General features: G+C 41.6%; 1 protein-coding gene across 2 annotated transcripts in view; it reads left to right on the plus strand.

The window, feature by feature from the left end:
- MICU2 (mitochondrial calcium uptake 2) overlaps positions 1-20,614 on the plus strand; it is a 230,159-nt gene that overhangs the window by 100,091 nt on the left and 109,454 nt on the right. The window contains exons 1-2 of one of the 2 annotated variants that reach the window (XM_025196623.1): positions 7,460-7,570; positions 12,775-12,922. In XM_025196623.1, coding sequence (XP_025052408.1) covers positions 7,475-7,570; positions 12,775-12,922 — 244 coding nt within the window. In that variant the 5' untranslated portion in view covers positions 7,460-7,474. Of the gene's footprint in view, positions 1-7,459; positions 7,571-12,774; positions 12,923-20,614 lie in introns of those variants that run through there. The other variant, XM_025196624.1, reaches the window with a different exon arrangement.

The raw sequence follows: 20,614 nt of genomic DNA on the forward strand, positions 1-20,614 counted from the left end.
CGGGAGTAAGGCGGGGGGAAGCCAGGCAGACCCTGCTGTGTTTGCAGTCTCTGCTGGAGCCTTACACAGCAGTGACTAGCATACCACATGCTGGCTATGGTCCATGCTGTGACAGAGAGGAGGAAGGGATCCCTGCTTAAGCAGCGAGTGGTGAGGGGTGGTGGGAGGGGACACAGAGAAGCCAGCAGACCCTGCTGTGCTTGCAAGTCTGCCAGAGCTCTGGCCAGGGGGCAGGGGCCAGCTCTGCTGTGGAGCAGAGAGCTCTGCCCAGTCCAGAGATCATGCTGGGAAACTGGGAGATTCTGATTTAACTTAAATCAGCAGGGGATCTAGAACAGACATTGCATAAACCGGTTTGACCCAAATCAGTTAAGTCTGATACTGCATTCAACCAGTTTTATCTCAAACTGGTTTCAGCCATTTTCAGACTGGTTTATGTACACTGAATATCTGTTCTGCTACAGGTTTAAACCAGTTTCTGATCACTTAAACTGGTTTATGTATAATTTATCTGTCCCTAGCCCAAGAGTCTTGCCTAGCTGCTCTCTGAACTGTTGTCAGAGGGTGGAGTTGGAGCCTCCTCCCATCTTTGTTGGGTCACTCACAGGGAGGGAGAATTAGACCAAGTTTTCTGCTCAGCAGATGCATCAAATAAAATAATGGTACTCATTTAGCAGCATAAATACTAATCTAAAACACTTTGTCATTTAAAGTTATAGCTTAAATAATGTAACCATGAGAGTCCATACTTTTAAATTGATTTTTATTTTCCTAATACCTACAAGTTTGAGTTGTGGACTAGAGCCTAACTGTGCTGTATGCTATACAAAACAAAAATGTTCACTGCCCCACAGAGCTTACCACCTACGATGAGAGGAGTATTGGCTGATGCACAGGGAGTACTGGAAAGCAGTGACATATTGCTGTGCTGAGAACGCTCCTATCATGCTGACCAGCAACCCAACTGGTGTTGTGTTTTGTATGCATTTTGGTAAATGAGAGTAGAAAAGGTGGGGTTTGAAGGAGCAGAATGAGATAACTTGCAGATGTTTTAGGGAGAGCTTCTGCCAGAGAATGGGGGAGTATCAGAAAGCTGAGTAGTATGTTTCTTTTTTGCTTATTCGTGATGTATGAGAGGACTTGATAGATTTGATGCATAGGTTTTGGGGGGAAGAGTGTGGAGGGCTGTTCTTTTTTGTTAGTTTTTTTGGTTTTATGGTTTTTTTGCTTGCTGATATTCAGTGCCAAGGAAAAGAAACTTACCTAACTAAGAAAGTAACTTTTCCAGGCTGTTGACATGTCTCTGCTTGTTTAATGCCTAAAACATTCCAAGAGAAATGCTTATTTCTGGGGACACAAAAGTACAGTCTGGCACATTGGAAAAGTAGAGATGGGTATAAAAAGCCCCTGCTGGACAGGTTAGACACTTTTTTTTTAAATTTGTCACTGGGCAAGGATTAATTGAATTAGCATTTGTACAATATTTGGAATACCTTTGTTTTTAATTCTAGTTGTGCAGGGTCCTGGACTTTAAGTCTCTTCCAACAACAGTATGTTTTCAATAAATAAATATGTACAGCAACACATCTCAAAAACAGTAAAGTGTAAGAAGATTCAGATGGATAAAAAATTCTGTTTAACCTTATCTGGTTGCATCAGTTAAGCGGTTAACCGATAGCTCATACCTAGTTTATTGAGCTCTGGTAGGAGTGATCCCAGCCCCTTATCTTCGCTGTGTGCCTGGCACTGTGGGCCCCAGGCCACTGGAGGGAAGCTGTGGGCAGGGGGCGGCAGGCGCTGCTGAGCTACTAGGGCTCCTGCCCAGCTACAGGGCTGGGGCTGTGGATGGAGTTGGGGCTGCAGACCTCTTCTGTGCCGGATCCTGCTGCCACAGGGAGGGAGGTGCCAGGCCTGCTGTACTTGTGCCACTGCGGCTTGGGCCTGACCTGGACGGGAAGGCTCCTCTGCAGTGCTGGGCTGGGCCCCCTCAGCTCACTCTAGGGAAATGGGGGGTCTGGTACCAGTGGAGTTCACCTCCTGTCCTTGTTACTGGAGCCATGTGGAGCTTGGCCCAGCCCTGAGGTGGGTCTGAGTGCGTGGCTGATTCAGCCCAAAGAGGCACTATGGTGGCTGGCAAAGACAGCACTGGGCCTGAGGGATCACCGTTAGCCCCTTGTATGGTGAGCGCAGCCCTTGAGAGTTCCTGAGGGGCGGCAGCAGCACAGTAGGGATCCCAGGGGCAGCATTAGGGCTGCAACAGCAGCCTCTCAGACTGGAGCCACTGTGCCGCCAGCCCTCAGAATGACCTTGGGGCTGTACTCGCTGCCTAAGGGGCCATCAACAACCCCTCAGACCTGGCACAGCCTGCTCCAGCTGCCATGGTACCTCCTTGGGCTGAGCCAGCCGCGTGCTCAACCCCGCCTTAGGGCAGGGCCAGGCCCCGTGCCGGCCCAGACGGGAAAGGATGCAGTGCACCCAGTAGGGGCTGCCCACTGGGACCAGAACCCCCTTCCCCTAGGGCGAGCTGGGGAGGTCCCAGCCTGGCAGCATGGAGGAGCCTTCCAGGTCCAGGCCCCAGCAGCTCAAGCACAGCAGGAGATGCAGGGAACCCATCATCCTGCCCATGCCCCACCACTGCAGGGGGGGCCAGGCAGACCCACCATGGGGCCAGGAGTCTCACTGCTGTGGCGGAAAGGCCCCACCTGACCTCTGTGTGGGGTCCGGCACCTCTGTCCCACTCTGGCAGTGGGATCCGGGCACAGGAGTGGTCTGCAGCCCCAGGCCCTGCCCATGGGAGTGAGGGGATGCCACAGCTCTGCAGCTGGGCAGCACCCCCAGCCACTCAGTCGCACCTGCCATCCCCTGCCAGCAGCCTGGGGCCTATACAGTGCCAGGCATAAGATGAAGACATAAGGGGCCAGGGCCATTCCTACCAAAGGTCACTAAACTGTAAATGATAAACAATAAATGATATAAATATAATCCTTTTTAACCATTTATATCCCTATTAAATATGTGCTCATTGCTTTCCCAAAACCCCATTTAAGTTGATTCAAAAGCAGACCAATGGATATGGCTGTTGAATTAACATCAGGTAAATTTGTTATCAATTTATTATCAAACCTTACATGATATAAAAGTGTGTGGTATATTTTGGACACAAAGCACAGTATCAAGAAGTTTTTGAAACTATTGTCCAGTTGAAATTATAAATCAGTATTGAGGGATCCAAATACATAACAAAAGTTCCCCTTTGTTGCCTAAGCTTTAAAAAATTGATGGATGTTATATTAAGAGATCCCTCAAGTAACTAAACAATGCTAAGGGTCAGAGATACTCAGAGAAGCATCTGTTGGCACAGTTAGCTGTTGACAGTACTAGTTTGTAATTATTTATTTGGGTCAACTGAGGTAAAGGTATATATTTTTTTACTATCTGACATTACATGTGAAATGCTCTAGTTTTATTTTGGGGTTTCAGCTGTTTCAGTTCCATACCCTATCTCATAAAACTTTACTGTATCTTTTATCAAATGCATTCAGGAAATGGCAACAGCAACAGTTAATCATTTTTAGAAAAACACAAAGGGTAGGAAAAATCCCAGCAAGCAGCACCAAGAAAAGTAATTTATTTTCTTCATCTTTGTGACTAACATTTCCTCTAGCCTTTTTTTTTATGTAATTTATCAATGACACCTTTAAATATGGTTAGAAACAATAGAAATTAAACACATTTTGGACACATGCCAGTATTTTTCTTTTGCTATTTTGAGTAGATCCATAAATATCAGGAAAAATTAAAATAGTATATTAGAAATCATTTGTTACACTCAGTAGTAATTTGACACAATTAGTCTTGTCAGACAGTTAAGCCAAAATCAGTATAACTTTCCAAAAGACAAGATTTGATAAAAGAGGCTGGAAAAGAAGTATGGACTAATTTGAGGACACGAAATAGAGGATCAAATTCAAAGAGGATGAAATCTTTTCAAATAGTTCTTCCTTTTAATTTAGACAGTCTGCCTATTTTAGGGTTCCCTCTAGTGTCCATCACTCTAGCACAGTGGTTGGATGAGTGGCACAGGGCTGGTGGGGTCGCCACCCTATGCCAGCCCAGTCCCACATGCGTGTCTAGTATGTAAGACCATGCTGTCTTGCCCACTGGGCTCTCCACAAGGAGGAGTGGAGGGTGGGAGAGTGAGAGAGCATGAACACACTTTCTGAATCATACTTATTTTGGTGCAGAGCTTTGCAAAAAGAATAACAGCTCTAGAACTCCTATATTACTAAGATTTTTAGTAACCTTTAATGTCCATAACCATCTTTCATGAAAATATACCATTGAAAAAGTCATATTTAGCATATTGCTTTATGTTTTTTCTCAATTAGTATGGTCCTCTTCCAGACCTTCGGCGGTTGAAAGTCTTCCCTATGCTGCTATGTGAATGGAGAAAAGAATGAAATAGAAGAACTATAGATGTTTCATTTTGCATTATGCTCTCTCTGCACAATCACCACTGTCAGATTATACCAACTACAGATTTAGCCCATAACTTCAGAACTTGGGGTAATAAAGGAAAGTTGTTTTTTTTTTTTTTTTTACAGAACCTAAATGGTTCTTTTAGCATCTAACATCCTCAGACTAGATAGAATTGTGCGACCAAAATTTTTGCTCCCTTCAACCCCTTTTTTTATCTTTGTGACATGGCTTTTAAATGCTTAAAACATCAACCCTTATTTGACCGTTGCATTTTAGGGCTGTTTCCCATTCCTCATTAGACAGTCCCTCAGCATTTAGAATCCAATTTCAATGGCCAGAATTAAGTTTTTCCTCTTGATGGCTAGTTATATTTTGCCATATATATTTATAATTGTTAAGGTTGGATAAAAATCAATTATTTAAAAAAAAAATTAAAAACAGATTTTTTAAATTTAAATCAGATTTTTTATTTCATTGTTTGCTTGTTTTTGTTAAGATGCTTTTTAAAAAAAATAAACCTATATAAAGATGGATTTAATTTATGTTAAAGTTCAAATATATCATTATGGAATGGGATTATAACTTCTAATTTATATACTATTTAAGACTATTCAGGTACCTTTTTAGAAAAGTTTTATAAATAGGTCACAACAGGCCATGGGCTATATTAGGGGCTCAATCTTATGGGGTTCCCAAGGACTCTTCTATATATTAGTAAATATTGAAGAAAACCAGTCTACCCAGTGGGACTCAGTGCTCCGTCTAGAAGATCCCATTAAGCTTCTCTGTGATGCTTAGTTTCAGCTCTCAAACTGAATTTGTGTATCCAGAGATAACATCCTTCTTAACAGTATTATATGGAGATGAGCGATAACAGACCTGATTACCTACCTGTCAACGCACTTGTCTCTCTGCAAATTTGTGTACACAGAGTCAAGCCCTTAACTTTCTCTAAAAGTGCAAAGTTTCAACAAGTTAAATGAATAAAGGATATCAAACAAGAATGCACTTTTTATAGAAAACAATGATTAAATTGAGGCTCCCTGACCCTTGATTTAAATTGTGATTCAAATTAAAATTTAAATCTATCTGATTAAATCAAATCCACCCTGTAATTGTTCAAGACTTTTAGTTATGGCAGTCTAGATTGTACATTTTAGTGGTCAGAGTGCCAGAAAGAACAAAGAAGAGATTATTTTTAATGTTTTCCCATCTGAATGCACATAAGGAATATGGTAGTGGCTTTAAATATCCTTTATCGGATCTTTCTCTTTTACATCTCTGCACCCTATCATACACACTATTCCACTTATTTTAGTGTGGTACCAGTAAATATCAGAAAGCAGGAAAATGAGGTACTAACAAGTCACCTGTAGGACTGGGTCCAACTTTCAGCCGAAATAGCCCATTTTTGTTAATGGTGCAAAATTTTTGTGGAGTTGAGAGAGATTCAGTGTTGCTAAGACCAAACACTCAGAAATTATACAGTAGACCCCAAAGTATCACTGAGTGGTCTTTAAACTCAGGGAGTTTTTTTAATGATTTTTTTGGTGTGTAGCAGAGTTTTTGACCTTTTAGGATTCATACTACATAATAAAGGAAAGGCTAGACATTTTCTGATGAGAAAACATAATGACACTATTCCACAAGTTAAAATATTTAGGGAAAACAAAATGTTGCAAGATGCACAATCAAATTACATTACTTTTGCAAATTCTTGTATTTCATTGTAAGGATTGACTGTTAGCTAAAGGTACTTAATATAAAAGCTTTCTTAAGAAATGGCATTTGTTTCCAAAATTGTTTCACAAGCATACAAAGCTAAATTCATATCAGGAGCACAGTCCACTGGAATAGAATTTAGCAAAATTGTGAATATATATTTTCACACATCAAGCATGTCCAGAATCAAACTTGCATATTTAAATTGATTATTGTTGAAGTTTAGTATTTTTATTATCCCTAAAAAGGTATGTACTAAATAGGGCTCAAATAAATATTGCAGTATTTTATTAACCTGAAAATCCAATTGGTATGGACAGTTGCATAATTGGATTAACTTTGTTTTTTTTCCATAAACTTTTACTATTTTGTTTGTGCAAAAAAGATTATCTTTCATTCCATAATTTCAATTAAAACACCACTATAGAACAATTTTCTATTCTTAAATTTCCTTCAGGGCACAAACTGTTGACATTATTATGAGAAGATGATGGCTTTAATAAGAATACTGAATGTTAATACCCCACAAATATGAACTATTTACTTGATAGCTGAACCAGCATTTGTTGAAGCTTGTTAACAAGATAATTCTATAGTCACCAGTCCAAAAAGTTTTAAACAGAAGAACGCAGGAGGAATTGAGACTTGTTACATTAAACTTGTTTTTCCCCAAGAGTATGTGAATCTGATTAGTAAAAGAATAAAAATGCTATTTATATCTTAAGCTCCCCCTCTCCCTTTTCATGTGCAAGATGAAGCTTTGAAGGAATACTGCTTGCTTGAAACATGGCCACTTTATAGGTAGTTAAAAAGTGGCTTATGATGCTAACTTACCCTGGACTCCCTCTGCCTGAAAAATTTTAGGTTTCCAGAAATATTTGCTAATTCTAAGTTTTGTTTTCCCTATCCCTGCTGCTGTGTGAAAGACACAAGGAAGCAAAGGAAAAAGACTAATGACGCAAGGAAGAAAATGACTCTGACTATATGACCGTGTCAGATGTGAACTTAAACATTTTGCTGTGGACCATGTTTCCATTTAAAAATAGTAACAGAATTTATAGACTATAAGAAATATTTAGTGTTACAGTCTATAAAAATAACTGATATTATAGCAACAGTCCATATTAGACAAGGAAGTGTAATGGAAGGTTACACTTGGTTAGGCTGTTATGTCTTGTGGCTGTGTCAAGATTGACTGTGTAGTTTATTTAATACAGGGTCCCTGGCGGCCGGCTGGCCTGCCCAACTTGGACACGGGGAAGTGGTACGCAGCATGCAGCGGCAGCATGGAGTCATCTGTGGTGGCAGGCCCGCCCCCTGCACCGCCACTACTAGGGAGGGAAGAGAAGTTTGCAACCCCCTCGTCACAGTATGAAAAAGTTTTGAGAACCCCTGATCTAATAGGTTAGACAACAGATTTGTATAGGATAGTTGGATAGGAATGATCCTGCCTCATGCTGTCCTACTTTTCTGTGATTAGGTGATCACTTCCATAACATCTGTATTAATCTGTTTACAGACATGGAAACTCCACCCCCCACCCCCACCCCCCCAAAAACAGGGCTTTACTTTAAGCTTGGTGCGTGCCCGCAATGAGCACAGCACTTGTCCAAAAGAGGCATCACATTAGTTTGATCCAGCTCGCCCAACATCTGCATAGATTGCACACTTCAGCAGGGCTTTTTGATGCTTTTGTCTAATAACTGATTGAATCAGCTATTAGATAAAAGCACCAAAAAACCCCACAGCAATACCCAATCTATAGAGATGCTGGGGAGCAGGGTGACCTGCACCCATGGGCATGGCAGGGGCAGCTCTCTAGCTCCCTGACCAGCCAGGTGATGAACACAAGCTGAGCTACAGCTGCAGGCTCAGTCTGTATATTATCATAGCCCAATGGGTTGTTCTCCCAGCGAGTACACTTAAACTTCTTGCCGTGCTCTCTCCCGTGTGGCACACGCGGTCCCCTTGCCTGGCCCCCCTGGGCAGGAGCTTGCAATTAAATAGAATGACAGGCATCAGCAGTCTTAGAGTTTGGGGCCAATGCACCATCGTTGCCTACTGATACCTCCTTTTGTATTTTCTTTCTCCTGATGACCTCATTTCCAGGTACCATTGATCGGTTTTCTTGTGGTTGTCATGCTGTTCACATTCTGCCCTTTCAGCATCATCCTCTGTTTTTCAAACGCATCATGTGCACACATCTTAATTTGGTCATTTTCCAGTACCTTAATTTGGTCATTCCCAGTCTCCTAATTTGGTCATTCCTCCAAGACCGGGGAATCCCAGGGACTTTTTGCCATTTTCATTTAGTCATTGTGACCTGATGCTGAATTCTGCATTTTCCTATCTTGTTTTGGTTCTTAAAGGAACACTGTGGTTATTTTACTGCTGCATATTTCCAATTTCCCAGCATGTATGTGCCTGTCTGTATGCTAATCTTGGACCCTTGGGGTGTCTATACATGTGCTCTGGGAGAGTGGGGGGTGCTTTAATTAGAGTGGCTCCAAGAGCTGCTCTAATTAAAGCACCCAAAGCATCTCATGTATCAGTGTCCCCATGCTTTAAAATGGCAGTGGGGGCACTTTAACTAAAGCTCATTCAGAGACGCTGGAGTCTGCTGGAGTGTGGTAATTGCCATGCTCCAGCAGACTCAATTAATTGAGCCTGCTCTGACGTGCTGTTTTTACAGCACGTCGGAGCAGCCTCACTGCTCGTGTATAGGCACTCCTAGATGCTAAAAGTGTTGAGAACATGAATCTGTTACCTTGAGACTGTTGCCACAAACATACTTTAGAAACTAGTTAACCCTTGCCATTCCCCTGGACCATTATTTTCATGCAATACATACTCTTCCTATGAGCCAATTTCTAAAAGCAAATTTCTAAATATCATTCTCCAGCCATCAACTATCACCTCCTATGTCATGCACCTAATGCTTCTGTGGATGCATCCCAAACCTGTATTTGCCTTTTGAGCAGCTGTATCATACTGCATACTCGTGTTGAGTTTGTGGTCTACCAAGACTCCCAGGTCCTTTTCCATTGAGCTAGGTGTCACCCATTTTATATTTGGTTTTCAGATATTCCTCCCAAAGTGTAGCACCTTGCTCCATTAATAATTACCCTTGCTGGCTAGTCCTTTTGAGCAGCGTGGAAGATGGATGTATACCCAAGGACATGCTACAGTAAAAGCTGAGTTATCCAGCACCATACAAGCCAGCATGCTCTGTTAACCAGCATGCCGGCTTGTAAGGAAAAAGTGAAACCGGAAGTGCCCACTGTGGCACTTCTGGTTTAGCGGAGCCCCCGTGACCCAGAGGAAAGCAGCCTGCCCTGCCAAGCCCCCATGGCCTGGGGCATAGCAGCCTGCACCAGTCCCCCCTCCCTGTCCCTCGGGGCCCGTGGGAGGGGCGGTGATGTGGCGGGAAAGGTAGCGACACCCCAGATGCGGCAGGACAGGCGGTGGCCCAAACAGGCAGACGCCTGTTCAGGCCTCTCAGTTATCCGGCATATTTTGTTATCCAGCCCCCTCCATTCCCCCCTGGGTGTCAGATAACAAAGTTTTCACTGTATATGGGGAGCTGTCGGAGGGAACAAGAACAATAGGACATCCCAAGCTTTGCTACAAAGATGCATGTAACTGAGATATGAAGGCACTTGGAATTGATCCTGACCAATGGAAAACCTTGGCAGGCAATCAGAACAAGTGGCATCATTGTCTCCACCAGGGCGTCAAAGTCCACAGCAGGAACAACAGCTTGAAGAGAAAAGAATCCATAGGAAGCAAGCAGCTCCTGAACTACCCAGCCATGACACATACACTTGCAACCACTGCCCCAGATCATGCAAATCTCAGATTGAACTGTTCAGTCACATGAGATGCTACAAACCATCTGCGTCATAGGCTGCAATATCTACCATCTCTCACACATGAAAGGATGCCAAAAAAGGATACCAAAAAGCATGCAGCTATTGAATCGCCTATCTAGCCACCATGTGGTAGTTTTATCCAGCCCACATTTCTCCAATTTGTTTATGAGAAGTTCATGTGAGACCTTGTCAAAAGCCTTGCTGAAGTCCAGATACACTAAATCTGTAGCATTTGTCAAAGAAGGAGATCAGGTTTCTTTGACACAATTTATTTTTCACAAATCCATGCTGACCGATTTCAGTCAGCCCTTCCTCTTCCAGATGTTTGTAAATGGCCTTACTTAGGATATGCTGCAGTAACTTCCCAGATATAGAGATGAGGCTAACCAGTCAGTAGTTCTCAGGGTCCTCCTTGCCTTTATTAAAGATAGACATTATATTGGCCCTTTTTCAGTTCTCTGGTACCCAGCCTGTTTCCTGTGACTTCATGAATTTCATTGCCAAAGGCTCCAAGATCTCCTCTGCTAGTTCCTTCAGGACTCTGGGTTGAAACTCATCTAACTCTGCTGACTTGAATTCATTAAGATCCAACATAAGCTCTCCAACAGTCTCTTTTGTTATCTCCTCCCTCAGCTTGCTCCCTTCCTTATCCATGTAATCCTTAAAGACTGAGATAAAGTATCCGTTGAGTAGTTCCACCTTCTTTGCGTCTTTGGTTATTTGAATAGTTAGACAGCTAGGAGGGCTGTTTTAAATAGTGACACATTAAAACCAAAATACATTAGGTGTCATATAGGTAAATGAGGAAAAGCATACTGATCACATGTGCAAATCAGGGCACTAAATCATTTGCATAACATCTCCAGATTCCTAGATCTTTATTCTTAACAGGTAAGCCAGCTGGTGCCTGTTAGGATTTACAAGTATGCTGCTTATAAGTGGTGTTAAAAGAGCTTTTAAAGAGTACCCACAGGATAAATCAGCACTCCACTTATATCCTATTTACGTGTATATGACACACACCTTCCTCCCCCTTCCCTGAAAATCACCTGGTAAAAATGAGGGCATGGATCTTAAATGAGGAAGTATGGATTAGGAGTTCCCCCCCAGCTTGTTAACAGAGGACCCACAGGTTCCTTGGTCATTTTTTCTGACTGACATAGAGCCTCTTCTTGTTGTCCTTAACCTTCTGTGCCAGGTACAGCTCGTTCTTGATTTCCCTCTTACTGATTTTGTTCCTGCAGGTTCTTGCTATTTTCTGATATGCTGCTTTGGTGACCTGCCCATTCTTCCATTGCCTATACACTTTCCTTTTGTATTTCAGGCATTTTAAAAACTCCTTGTGCATCCACATTAGTCTCTTGCCATTCTTCTTGTGCTTCCCTCATGTTGGCAAAGTTTATTGTTGGGCTTCCAATATTGTGCCCCTTAGACATTCTCAGCCCTCCTGGGCATCTTTATCCTTCAATCTGTCCTCCAATGAAACCATGCCTATTAGCTCTTTGAATCAGACAAAATCCACCTTTATGAAATCTAGTTTCCTAATTTTGCTGACCTCATGATTTCCTGTCTCAGGATCTGGAATTCTGTCCTATCGCAATCACTTCCTTCTAAGTTACCCATCACTTTCACATCCTCCAGAAGGTCTTCCATGTTAGTCAGGACAAGATTCAAGATGAAGGATCCCCTAGTTATATCCTCCGCTTACTGAAAGAGAAAGTTATCCTCCACACAGGTTGGGACCTGACTGAACATCTTATGTTCAGCTGCATTATTCTCCTAGCAGATATCTGAAAAATTGAAGTCTTCCATCAGTGCCATCCCATAGCTTTTTGGATAGATTTGCTACCTGCTTGAAGAGTGCCTCATCCACCACCTCTTCCTGATTAGGTGGCTTATAATAAATCCCCACCATTATATTGGTGCCACATCTTTTACCTTTCATATTCACCCAAATGCATTCTGCTTTGCCATCTTACTCCTGAACCAGGGAACAAGTGTATGTGTTTCTAACACACAAGGTGACACCAGCACTGTTTTTCCCCAGCCCTGTCCTTCCACAACAGTGCTCCTCCATGTTGCCATTCCAGTCATTAGAGCTGTGCCACCAGGTTTTGATGATGCCAATCAGGAAGTTCTTTTCACAGTCTGCAGCTTCCAACTCATCTTGTTTATTCCCCATATTTGCATTTGTGTATGTGTGTCAGAAATATGTGCATTTTTACCTCCTTGCTTCCCTTTTGCACCACTTGTTGCAGTCCTGTGGCCCTCTGGCCCTTTTCCAAAGTTGAATGGCTTCTTCAAGACCTTTTTCTTCTGGACTGTGTGCTCTGTTGCTGGAGGGCTGTGATTGCAAAGGTCCTAAATTGGAGCAAGGAAATTTAGGTTTGAGATGAGAAGGAACTTTATAACTCTGAGGGTGGTTACGCATTGGAACAGATTACTTAGAAAGGGTGTGGTATCTCCAGTCTTGGAAACTTTTAAAAGCAGGTTAGACAAACACTTAGATGAAGTGATTTAGACTGGGATGATCTTGTCCTTTGAGCAGGAGGTTAGGCTAGATAATCTCCTGAGGTCCCTTCCAATTCTATTTTTCTTTGATTCTGTGATAATAAAAGTCGTCATATGACCCTGCCTTATTACAATTCTGGTCTAAAAACCAAAACATATTTTTGTTGCATCAATCTTTTCTCTGTTTCAGAAGGAAGATGTTGCTGATGAGGAAATGGCAGAAAAATTGTCTATTCGAAAACAACGCTTTATGCATTTTGCATCATTGGAGTATAATGGAGAATATTACATGACACCAAGGGACTTCCTGTTCTCAGTGATGTTTGATCAAGTTGGGCGTAAGTCAATTTTTGTTCAATACATAGTACCATATTTCCTCACTTACCACATGCCCCTGAGTAAGACACACACCTCGTTTTTGAAAGGTGGAATTAAGAAAAAAGATCTTTCCTTGAAAATACCAGTAAGTACAGTATTTTTGCAGGGAAAACACAGGCAACTGCAGTAGGGGAAGCTCAAAAACTTGTGGATGCTCTGTAACTTGTTTACCTGCAGGATACAGCCAACCCAGCCTGAGAAGATACAAGGGGCCAGGCAGTTCAGTTTCCAGAATCCTGCTGGAGCTGATCTGGCCAGCCCCTCTTTTTGAACCAGATGGGCCTGTACCTGACAGCAGGTGACACTAAGTATCTACTCAGCTTAACGTGCAGTTTGGCTTCTACAGGATTTGGCCCTCTGCTTCCCACACTTCCCCATTTAAAGTTCACACCTCCATTTTTCACCAGGTGATTTTCAGGGAGTGGGGGGAAGGTGCATGTCATGTGCAAGTAAATATGGTAGAGGTGAAGGATTGATGGTTTATCCTGTGGGTGCTTTTAAAAAGGCATTAACCTTTTGACATAATTTATAAACAGCATACTTGTAAATCCTAATAGGCACCAGTTGGCTTACATGTTAAGAATAAAGATTAAGGAATCTGGAGATGTTATGCAAATAATTTAGTGCCCTGATTTGCATATATGATCAGTGTGCTTTTCCTCATTTACCTATATGACACACACAATTCAGTTCTAATACACCAATATTCAAAATACAGCCCTCCTAGCTGTCTAACTGTTCCACTCACTGATAACTTGACCTACTTTGGAGGAGAAGGCAGCAATGGGTGTGCCTTGAATTCACAAAGCAATGAGGGAAAGGGTGCAGGGAGATGTGGACTTCAGCCCTGGGCTTCATTTTGCAACAGGATATCTCTTGTACAGAAGTGGAGCTTGTACGAAACATACTGATATTATGTATGTATTTAAAAAAACTTTATTTTAAAGTTTGTCCTCCAAAATTAAACCAGTAGGCAACATAGTAAGTGCATGGGGTATGAAGCTGTTTTCCTTTTGCCCTGGGTTCAAGGTATGAATTCAGGTGTCCTGGCCAAATCCTAGCCTGGTTAACAATTAACTCATTCTGCAAATTCAGTTTTAGCTGTCTCTTCACTTTCTTGCCACACAGTGTGTGACAGTGTCACAGCTGGAGTTTCCTGCTTTTAAAGCAGTAATCTCCTTTCCTTTTTTAGAGCATTATTAAACATGCTGTGAAGGTGGGAGTAGGGGATCACTTTAATTAGAGCAGCTCCAAAGGCTGCTCTAGTTAAAGCGCCACAGCAACTCATGTATTAGCATCCTTGCACTTCAAAATGGCAACAGAGGCACTTTAACTAAAGTTTATGAAATGAGCTTTAGTTAAAGCACCCCCGCTGCCATTTTGAAACATGGGAACGCTGATACACGAGACACAGAGGCTGGCTGGAGCACACTAATTAGCACACTCCAGCAGGCTCGATTAATCAAATGTGCTCCAAGCAGCCTCCCGGCACTTCTACAGGCACCCTTATAGACCCAGTATTACTGCTGCAGATTCTGTCAGGTTATAGAGATCTACTCTCTGCAATCTAATGTTCTTCCTTCCTCCAAGTCTGTGGCTCTTCCCTGTTGCATGGACCTCATTACATCTACCCTCTATGCAACCTTTAGTTTTATGCAATGGCTTTATAAGAAGCTTGATATCCTTCTTGGGGGGCTGATAAAGTGCATTGTTTAAGAGCCCAGAAGAGCCCACAATCTATGAGCTGTCTGGGAGAAGGAGTAGATTTACCAGGTAAGAGTGATTTGTGGTGTTTGCATAGATTCGTAGGTTTGACTATAACAATCCTGATGTATTTTAGTTTAATATACATATATAAATATGATGTATTTGATGTGTTAAAGATTGCAGCTGTTTTTCCACCTGTACATTTACAGCCCCTTAAAAATACATACATTTTAAAACACCGTAAAAGTAACCTAAGTCCTTGAACCAGTTTTCTGGCTCTTGGTTGGTTTCACAAATTGAGTTAAACTGCTTTAGTCTTGGCGTAGCTGTTATAAAAACACAGAATGGAGCAGGGTATGCATCTTCCAGACGCTTTTAGTAAATGTGACCTTTTCAAGCTTTGCATCCTTGCAGGTTGTCTCTAATCTTGAAGTTGACCTTCTCATGTAACAACAAGTAATTACTCCCACAGATCAGCATGACATTGTCAAACGCTCTTAATATTCTAAAATAAAATTTAAAAAATTTAAATAAGTGACCATATATAGTTTATGCTTATAAAAGTTGAGTCATGCTGACCCTAGCTTCTTATTCCTTTTAAAAATGTGTGTTTAACATTTTTAATAGGAAAAAATTGTCCCCTTTTTGCTCACTTTCCAGTAACTTAAAAAGGTGGAAGGGATTTTCCATGAGTTTTCCAAACAAAAATACTAAAAGATGCTGAGCCTAGAAAATTTTAGCTCTGAAGCTGCGTGCTTCAGAAAGTTGTGTGAAAGTAAGGTTATAATAAGAAGCATCTTAGCAATTTCTCCTTGGGAGGAATAGCAGTTGCTCCCAGCAATAGCAATTGCTACCAGAATTGTACATATTCATTGTTTTCTCCTACAACATTCAGGTTTTCAATGAGGTGGTATATGGACAAGATTCCTTTGTTAGATGAAGCCATATTAAATTTAGGTATTTTACTGATTGTCTAAGACACAGTTATCTTAAGACAACGACTTCAAAGAAAAAAAAAATAAAGTTTAGATGCAGTAATGTGTATTTCACATTCCAGTTTGACTTCAAACTTACTAATGGCTAACATGCTGCAAAAAGAAAATATTTTAGAAGTCATAGATAAACTTTACTGTATGCACACACATTCTTAATGCTTTAATAAGTGAACATAACCAGTGAAGGCACATTAACCTGAAACAGATTTAGAACTGTAAGAATTAATTTTTGTCCAATGTTATAGAATGCTAGGCATTCTTACTTGTAGCTAGTAATAGCAGTTTTCCATTGAGAATTTGAATCGTTTTTATATTCAGTTACTTATCTCAGAAAAAAGTACCGTTCCTTTTATTTAGAATTATCCCCCTGGAGGACAGTCTACATAATATTACAAGCTCTTACCCATTTATATTAATTAGTATACCAGGCAGATGAATTTCTTAACTCATGTTGTAATTGATTTGGACACTCTCCCTGCTTATACCACACAATTAATTCACTTTTATCCTAGAGGCATACCAACAAGATATTTCAGCGCTTAAATTTGGATCTGTCCCAAGATTTTTTAAGAGAAAACTCAAATATTTCACCACTGATCTCATCAGGTCTTTTAGTTATTTGTTTATTAAGGCGCTTTTTATCTTTCAGTAAAGGTGTACACTTCAATATTTGATTCTATACTTGAGCAACTATAACTGTTATATCTGTGTATAAAATTATTGTAATTCAGAAACTCTTGATTTGATTTATTTTAGACTTATCTTTAAAAATAGCCCATACAAAAGCTTGAGAACTCTGGCAATAATTAGATTTATAATAACCATTTGTTCTCATAAATGCTAATTACAGATAAATTAACACTGCCAGCTGGCAGCCATAAATAATCAAAATGAAAAGGAGAGTTTACCTCAGCTGGTAAACAGTAAAAACTCCTGGAAAGTCTGTTGCTCTCAAAACATACCCAGCAGCTTAGGCTCATCCTTCTCCCCAAAGCCCTGTTAAGTAAACAAGGCTTTTGCAATATGCCTAGAGGGGTCACCAATTGGAAGCCATGCTGGACCCATGTGGGGGAAAGCTGGAGCCTTTTGGAAAGCAGCATCCTGTTTCATCTTACCATAGGGACACCTGTGGCAGTATGTGACAAGGAGGGAGGAGATCTCTCAGGGATGGCTTTTGTAAGTCATGACCAACACTTTCAGCTGTATTCAGAGATCAGTACAGATCCCAGAGCTGTAGTATCAATGCTCCCCTTGCCCCACTCTATGGATCTTTTCAGAGAAGGAATATCCAGGTAAGATCTTACAAGAACTCTGGGGGTTGTGCCTACTTTTCATACAGTTTTGATGCATGTCATCTTCATGCAAAAAAATACTTTTATTTTTTGCATACCGCATGCTCCCAAATAACATATACCCGAGGCATTTATACACACATTTTCATCCCACTAAGTGCCAGAGATCCTCTGCTCCACACGCAAGCTCATGCAAACTGCAATGCACAGCGTGCAGTTGTATAACTGGTGAAATGCGTGTCATTGCACAGAAAATGTCAGCAGTGCACTTTTGAACTAAAGTACCTCCGATGTGTTTTAGTTCAAAAGTACGCCACTGCCATTTTCTCAGTGCTGACACACATTTCGCCACTTATGCATCTGCATGCACTACAGCGCCAGGCACTTTTCACAGCACCCACTGCTACAGTATGTGCATGTATACAAATACCCCTTAATTTTGGAAGGTGGAATGCAAAAAACAAGATTTTTCCAGAAGTCATGGTGGACTTTGTAACATAGAATAAGTTCCCCTGGAAATATAAAGTGTCCAGAAAGCAAGATAGTCTGAGTGAAGCAGCAGGGCCTTCCTGGTTAGTAGGACATCAACAAAGCTAGGCTCCAGACTCCTACAAAAGCAGTAGCAAGACTATTATTTCTTTCCTGTAAATATTTCTTTATATAAGTTCCTGTAAAGATTGGAGTGTTGTTTCCACACCACTAGAGTTACCATACATCCAGGTTTTCCCGGGCCTGTCCTCTTTTTTGGGTCCTCCCAATTCCTTCTGGGCATTTTTAAAAAATGCCCAGAAGTGTTGCTGATTTTGAGTTTGCCTCCACTTTCCCAGCACTTCCCAGTTTGCCCCAAAAAAGAGCTGTTTGGGGCTGGGGAGAGTGGGGGAAGGTGATTGGAGGCCAGGGCATCACGTGCTCTGTGCACGGGCCCTGGCAACTGCAGGCAGGTAAGCATGTGAGCACATGCGTGTGTGCCTACTGGCACTGGGGATGCAGCAGGGCAGGAAGGTAGAGGAAGGGAATGGGAGGTTCTTCAGGGCAGCAGGGAGCTGTGTGGGCAGCAGGGCTGGGAGAGGCAGGGGGCTGCGGGTTGGGAGTGAGGGGTGCTGGCAAGTCAGAGTGGGGAGGAGAGTGCAGGTCAGGAGTGAGGGGTATCAGCAGGGTCGGGGGGCTGCTGTTTGGAAGTAAGGGGAATCGGCATGATCTGAGGGGCAGGGTACTGTGGGTTGGGAGTGAGGGGCAAGAGCAAGGCATGGGCATATCACTGCCCCCCACCACAATCATATACCCCCTTCCACTTCTCTTCTCCCCCCTCCCCCCCCCGGAAATTCTCTTTTAACTGGAAATATGGTAATACTACACACCACAAATCTCATCAGGATACAGATTGCATGCAGCAGCTCACTTGCCCTGTACCAGTTTAGGTACAAGCTACAGTGCTCAGCCAATAGCTATGTTAGCTTTGAAAGGGTTAGCACAGCACTCGGGCCCTTCTTGCTGGAACCGCAAAGAAGCAGCAGCCATCTTGGCAGTATTAGAGCCAGTGTCTCCCTGCTTCTATTCTAACGAAGAAAAATCAGCTTCCCTACTGAAGATGCATACCCCAATGGGGGAACGGTGCATGTGATATGTAAGTAAATATAGTAAATATGTGAGACCATTTGTTGTAAGAGCCAATTTTTGTCCTAGAGGATGACATTGTAAGAACTAAGTTGCAAAAGTTCTACTGTTCTTGTAGGAAAGCTAGCTTGTTTGCTCTCTCATCTGTTGCATTTGGGGGAGAAGGTGAAAGGTTTGTGCCCTATTTCCAGCAACTTCAGGAAGCATCTTCCTTTCACTCCTTCTGGTACAGTGTGTTGTCAAGAGCTTTTCCATTTTCTCTTACTGGAGGTATGGGATTTCTCTCCCAGGTCTCTCTTTCTATTCCTGTGTTTTCTTTCCTGAAATACCTATTTCCTTTTATTTTCTGCCCCTTTCCCCCACCGTCTCTGCCACCTCTTGTCCTCTATCTGATTCCTCATCCTCTTGTCCTCCGTCTGTCTCTTCCTTGCAAAGTAATGGAAACATTTCTTTCTTAGTCCTCCTGTCCTGGTTCTGCCTGCTTATAGGTCCCTAAAGAAATGGGTAGTGAAAGAAAACATAACATGCATTTAATTATGTAACATTTAACTGTGGACTGGTGATGTAACTGCTGGGTGGGAGGTGACTGCTATACTTTTCTGTCTCTTCAAACAACAAGGTGTGATAGCAGGTCTCCTTGCTTAGAAAATCAGCTTGTACCAGTAGGAAGCTGAACTTTTTCTTACAAAAGGCAGCATTTGCCAACCATGGAAGAGAGAGGTCATTCCCTGGACAAGATAAGATTCATGCCCCCCATCAGAAGAATTGAAATTAATAGCTGCTCCCTCAGTTGCTGCTGGGAGAGTAAGGATGCATGACTTCTGGAGGAAAATGGCAAATGTCAGGTGCTCCATTTTCAAACAAGCAGTGATGATTTAAACTTGTGTTATGCAAATGTGGTGCAATTTTTTCCCAATTAAGAAGCAGGTTGGCTCCATGGCAAGAACATTTTCAAAACTTTTGTCCACACACCCTCTTAGAATGACGCACTTCATGAAGTTAATTGTATTTTGTCATTTTAGCTTTGATTAGCCTTTTTAAAACTTGAAACCAGGTAGAAGATGCAAGATAGCTTGGAAGAACTGTATTTACAATTGAACTTCAAAACTACTGTAATCCTGTTTGTTTTCCTTCTGTTACTCCAAATTATATTGGAAAATCCCACACTGAAATTACATCCAGTACATCCACTACAAGAAATTAATCCTGTATAGGTTTTTTGGTATTTAAAGTATTAGAGAGAGAAAAATCATTGTCAGATTGGGGCACTCCCTTTCTTTCACTGTAGGAAAATTAAAAAGAGAAAGTGAAGCATCCAGCCCATCAGAAAATGAACATATAAGGGTAAAACTTGAAACTTTGACATACATCTTAATTTCAATCCTTTTTCATCTAAGAATCAGTTTTCTTTTTTTCAGGTTCTTCCCAAGGAATTGAGAACTCTGTCTCTTTGTTGTTTGTTAGAGAAACATATTCCAAGAAAGTTTTTAACAGTTATTACTAGTAATCGTGGTAGAATGAAAATCTAAAGGTAAAAGAAACTAAGACTGCAGTTCTGATGCATACAAGCTTGGTCAGTGGGGCTTCATATACACAACAGGCCACCTGCAGGATCTGGACATAAATATTTATTATAGGGAACATTTTCCTTTTTACAACATTGGTATTTGGTTCCTAACTTAGTGTTTACTCATTTCAAGGAGTTTACAATTTAAATTCAATATGAGTTTACAAATTAAATTCCATTCAGTAATGAGGTCCATAAACAGGTAAAACAATTAAGAGGTCAAAGGAAGGACTAGGATGACAGGATCAATTGGTTATATAGGAATGGTTGTTACCCATTTTATTCCCTGTAGACTGCAGAGGTAAGAGCTTGCTTTTAGAGAGTACCTAGGCACTTAGGGTGCCTATACATGAGCAGGGAAGCTGCTACGACACTGTAATTCTAGCACATGGCAATTACTGCACTCCAGCAGCCTCCCATGTCTCATGTATCGTTGTTCCTGCACTTCAAAATGGCAGCAGGGGCACATTATCTAAA

This window comes from Alligator sinensis, unplaced genomic scaffold (genome assembly GCF_000455745.1).
Source record: "Alligator sinensis unplaced genomic scaffold, ASM45574v1 scaffold777_1, whole genome shotgun sequence".
NCBI classification, from domain to species: domain Eukaryota; kingdom Metazoa; phylum Chordata; order Crocodylia; family Alligatoridae; genus Alligator; species Alligator sinensis.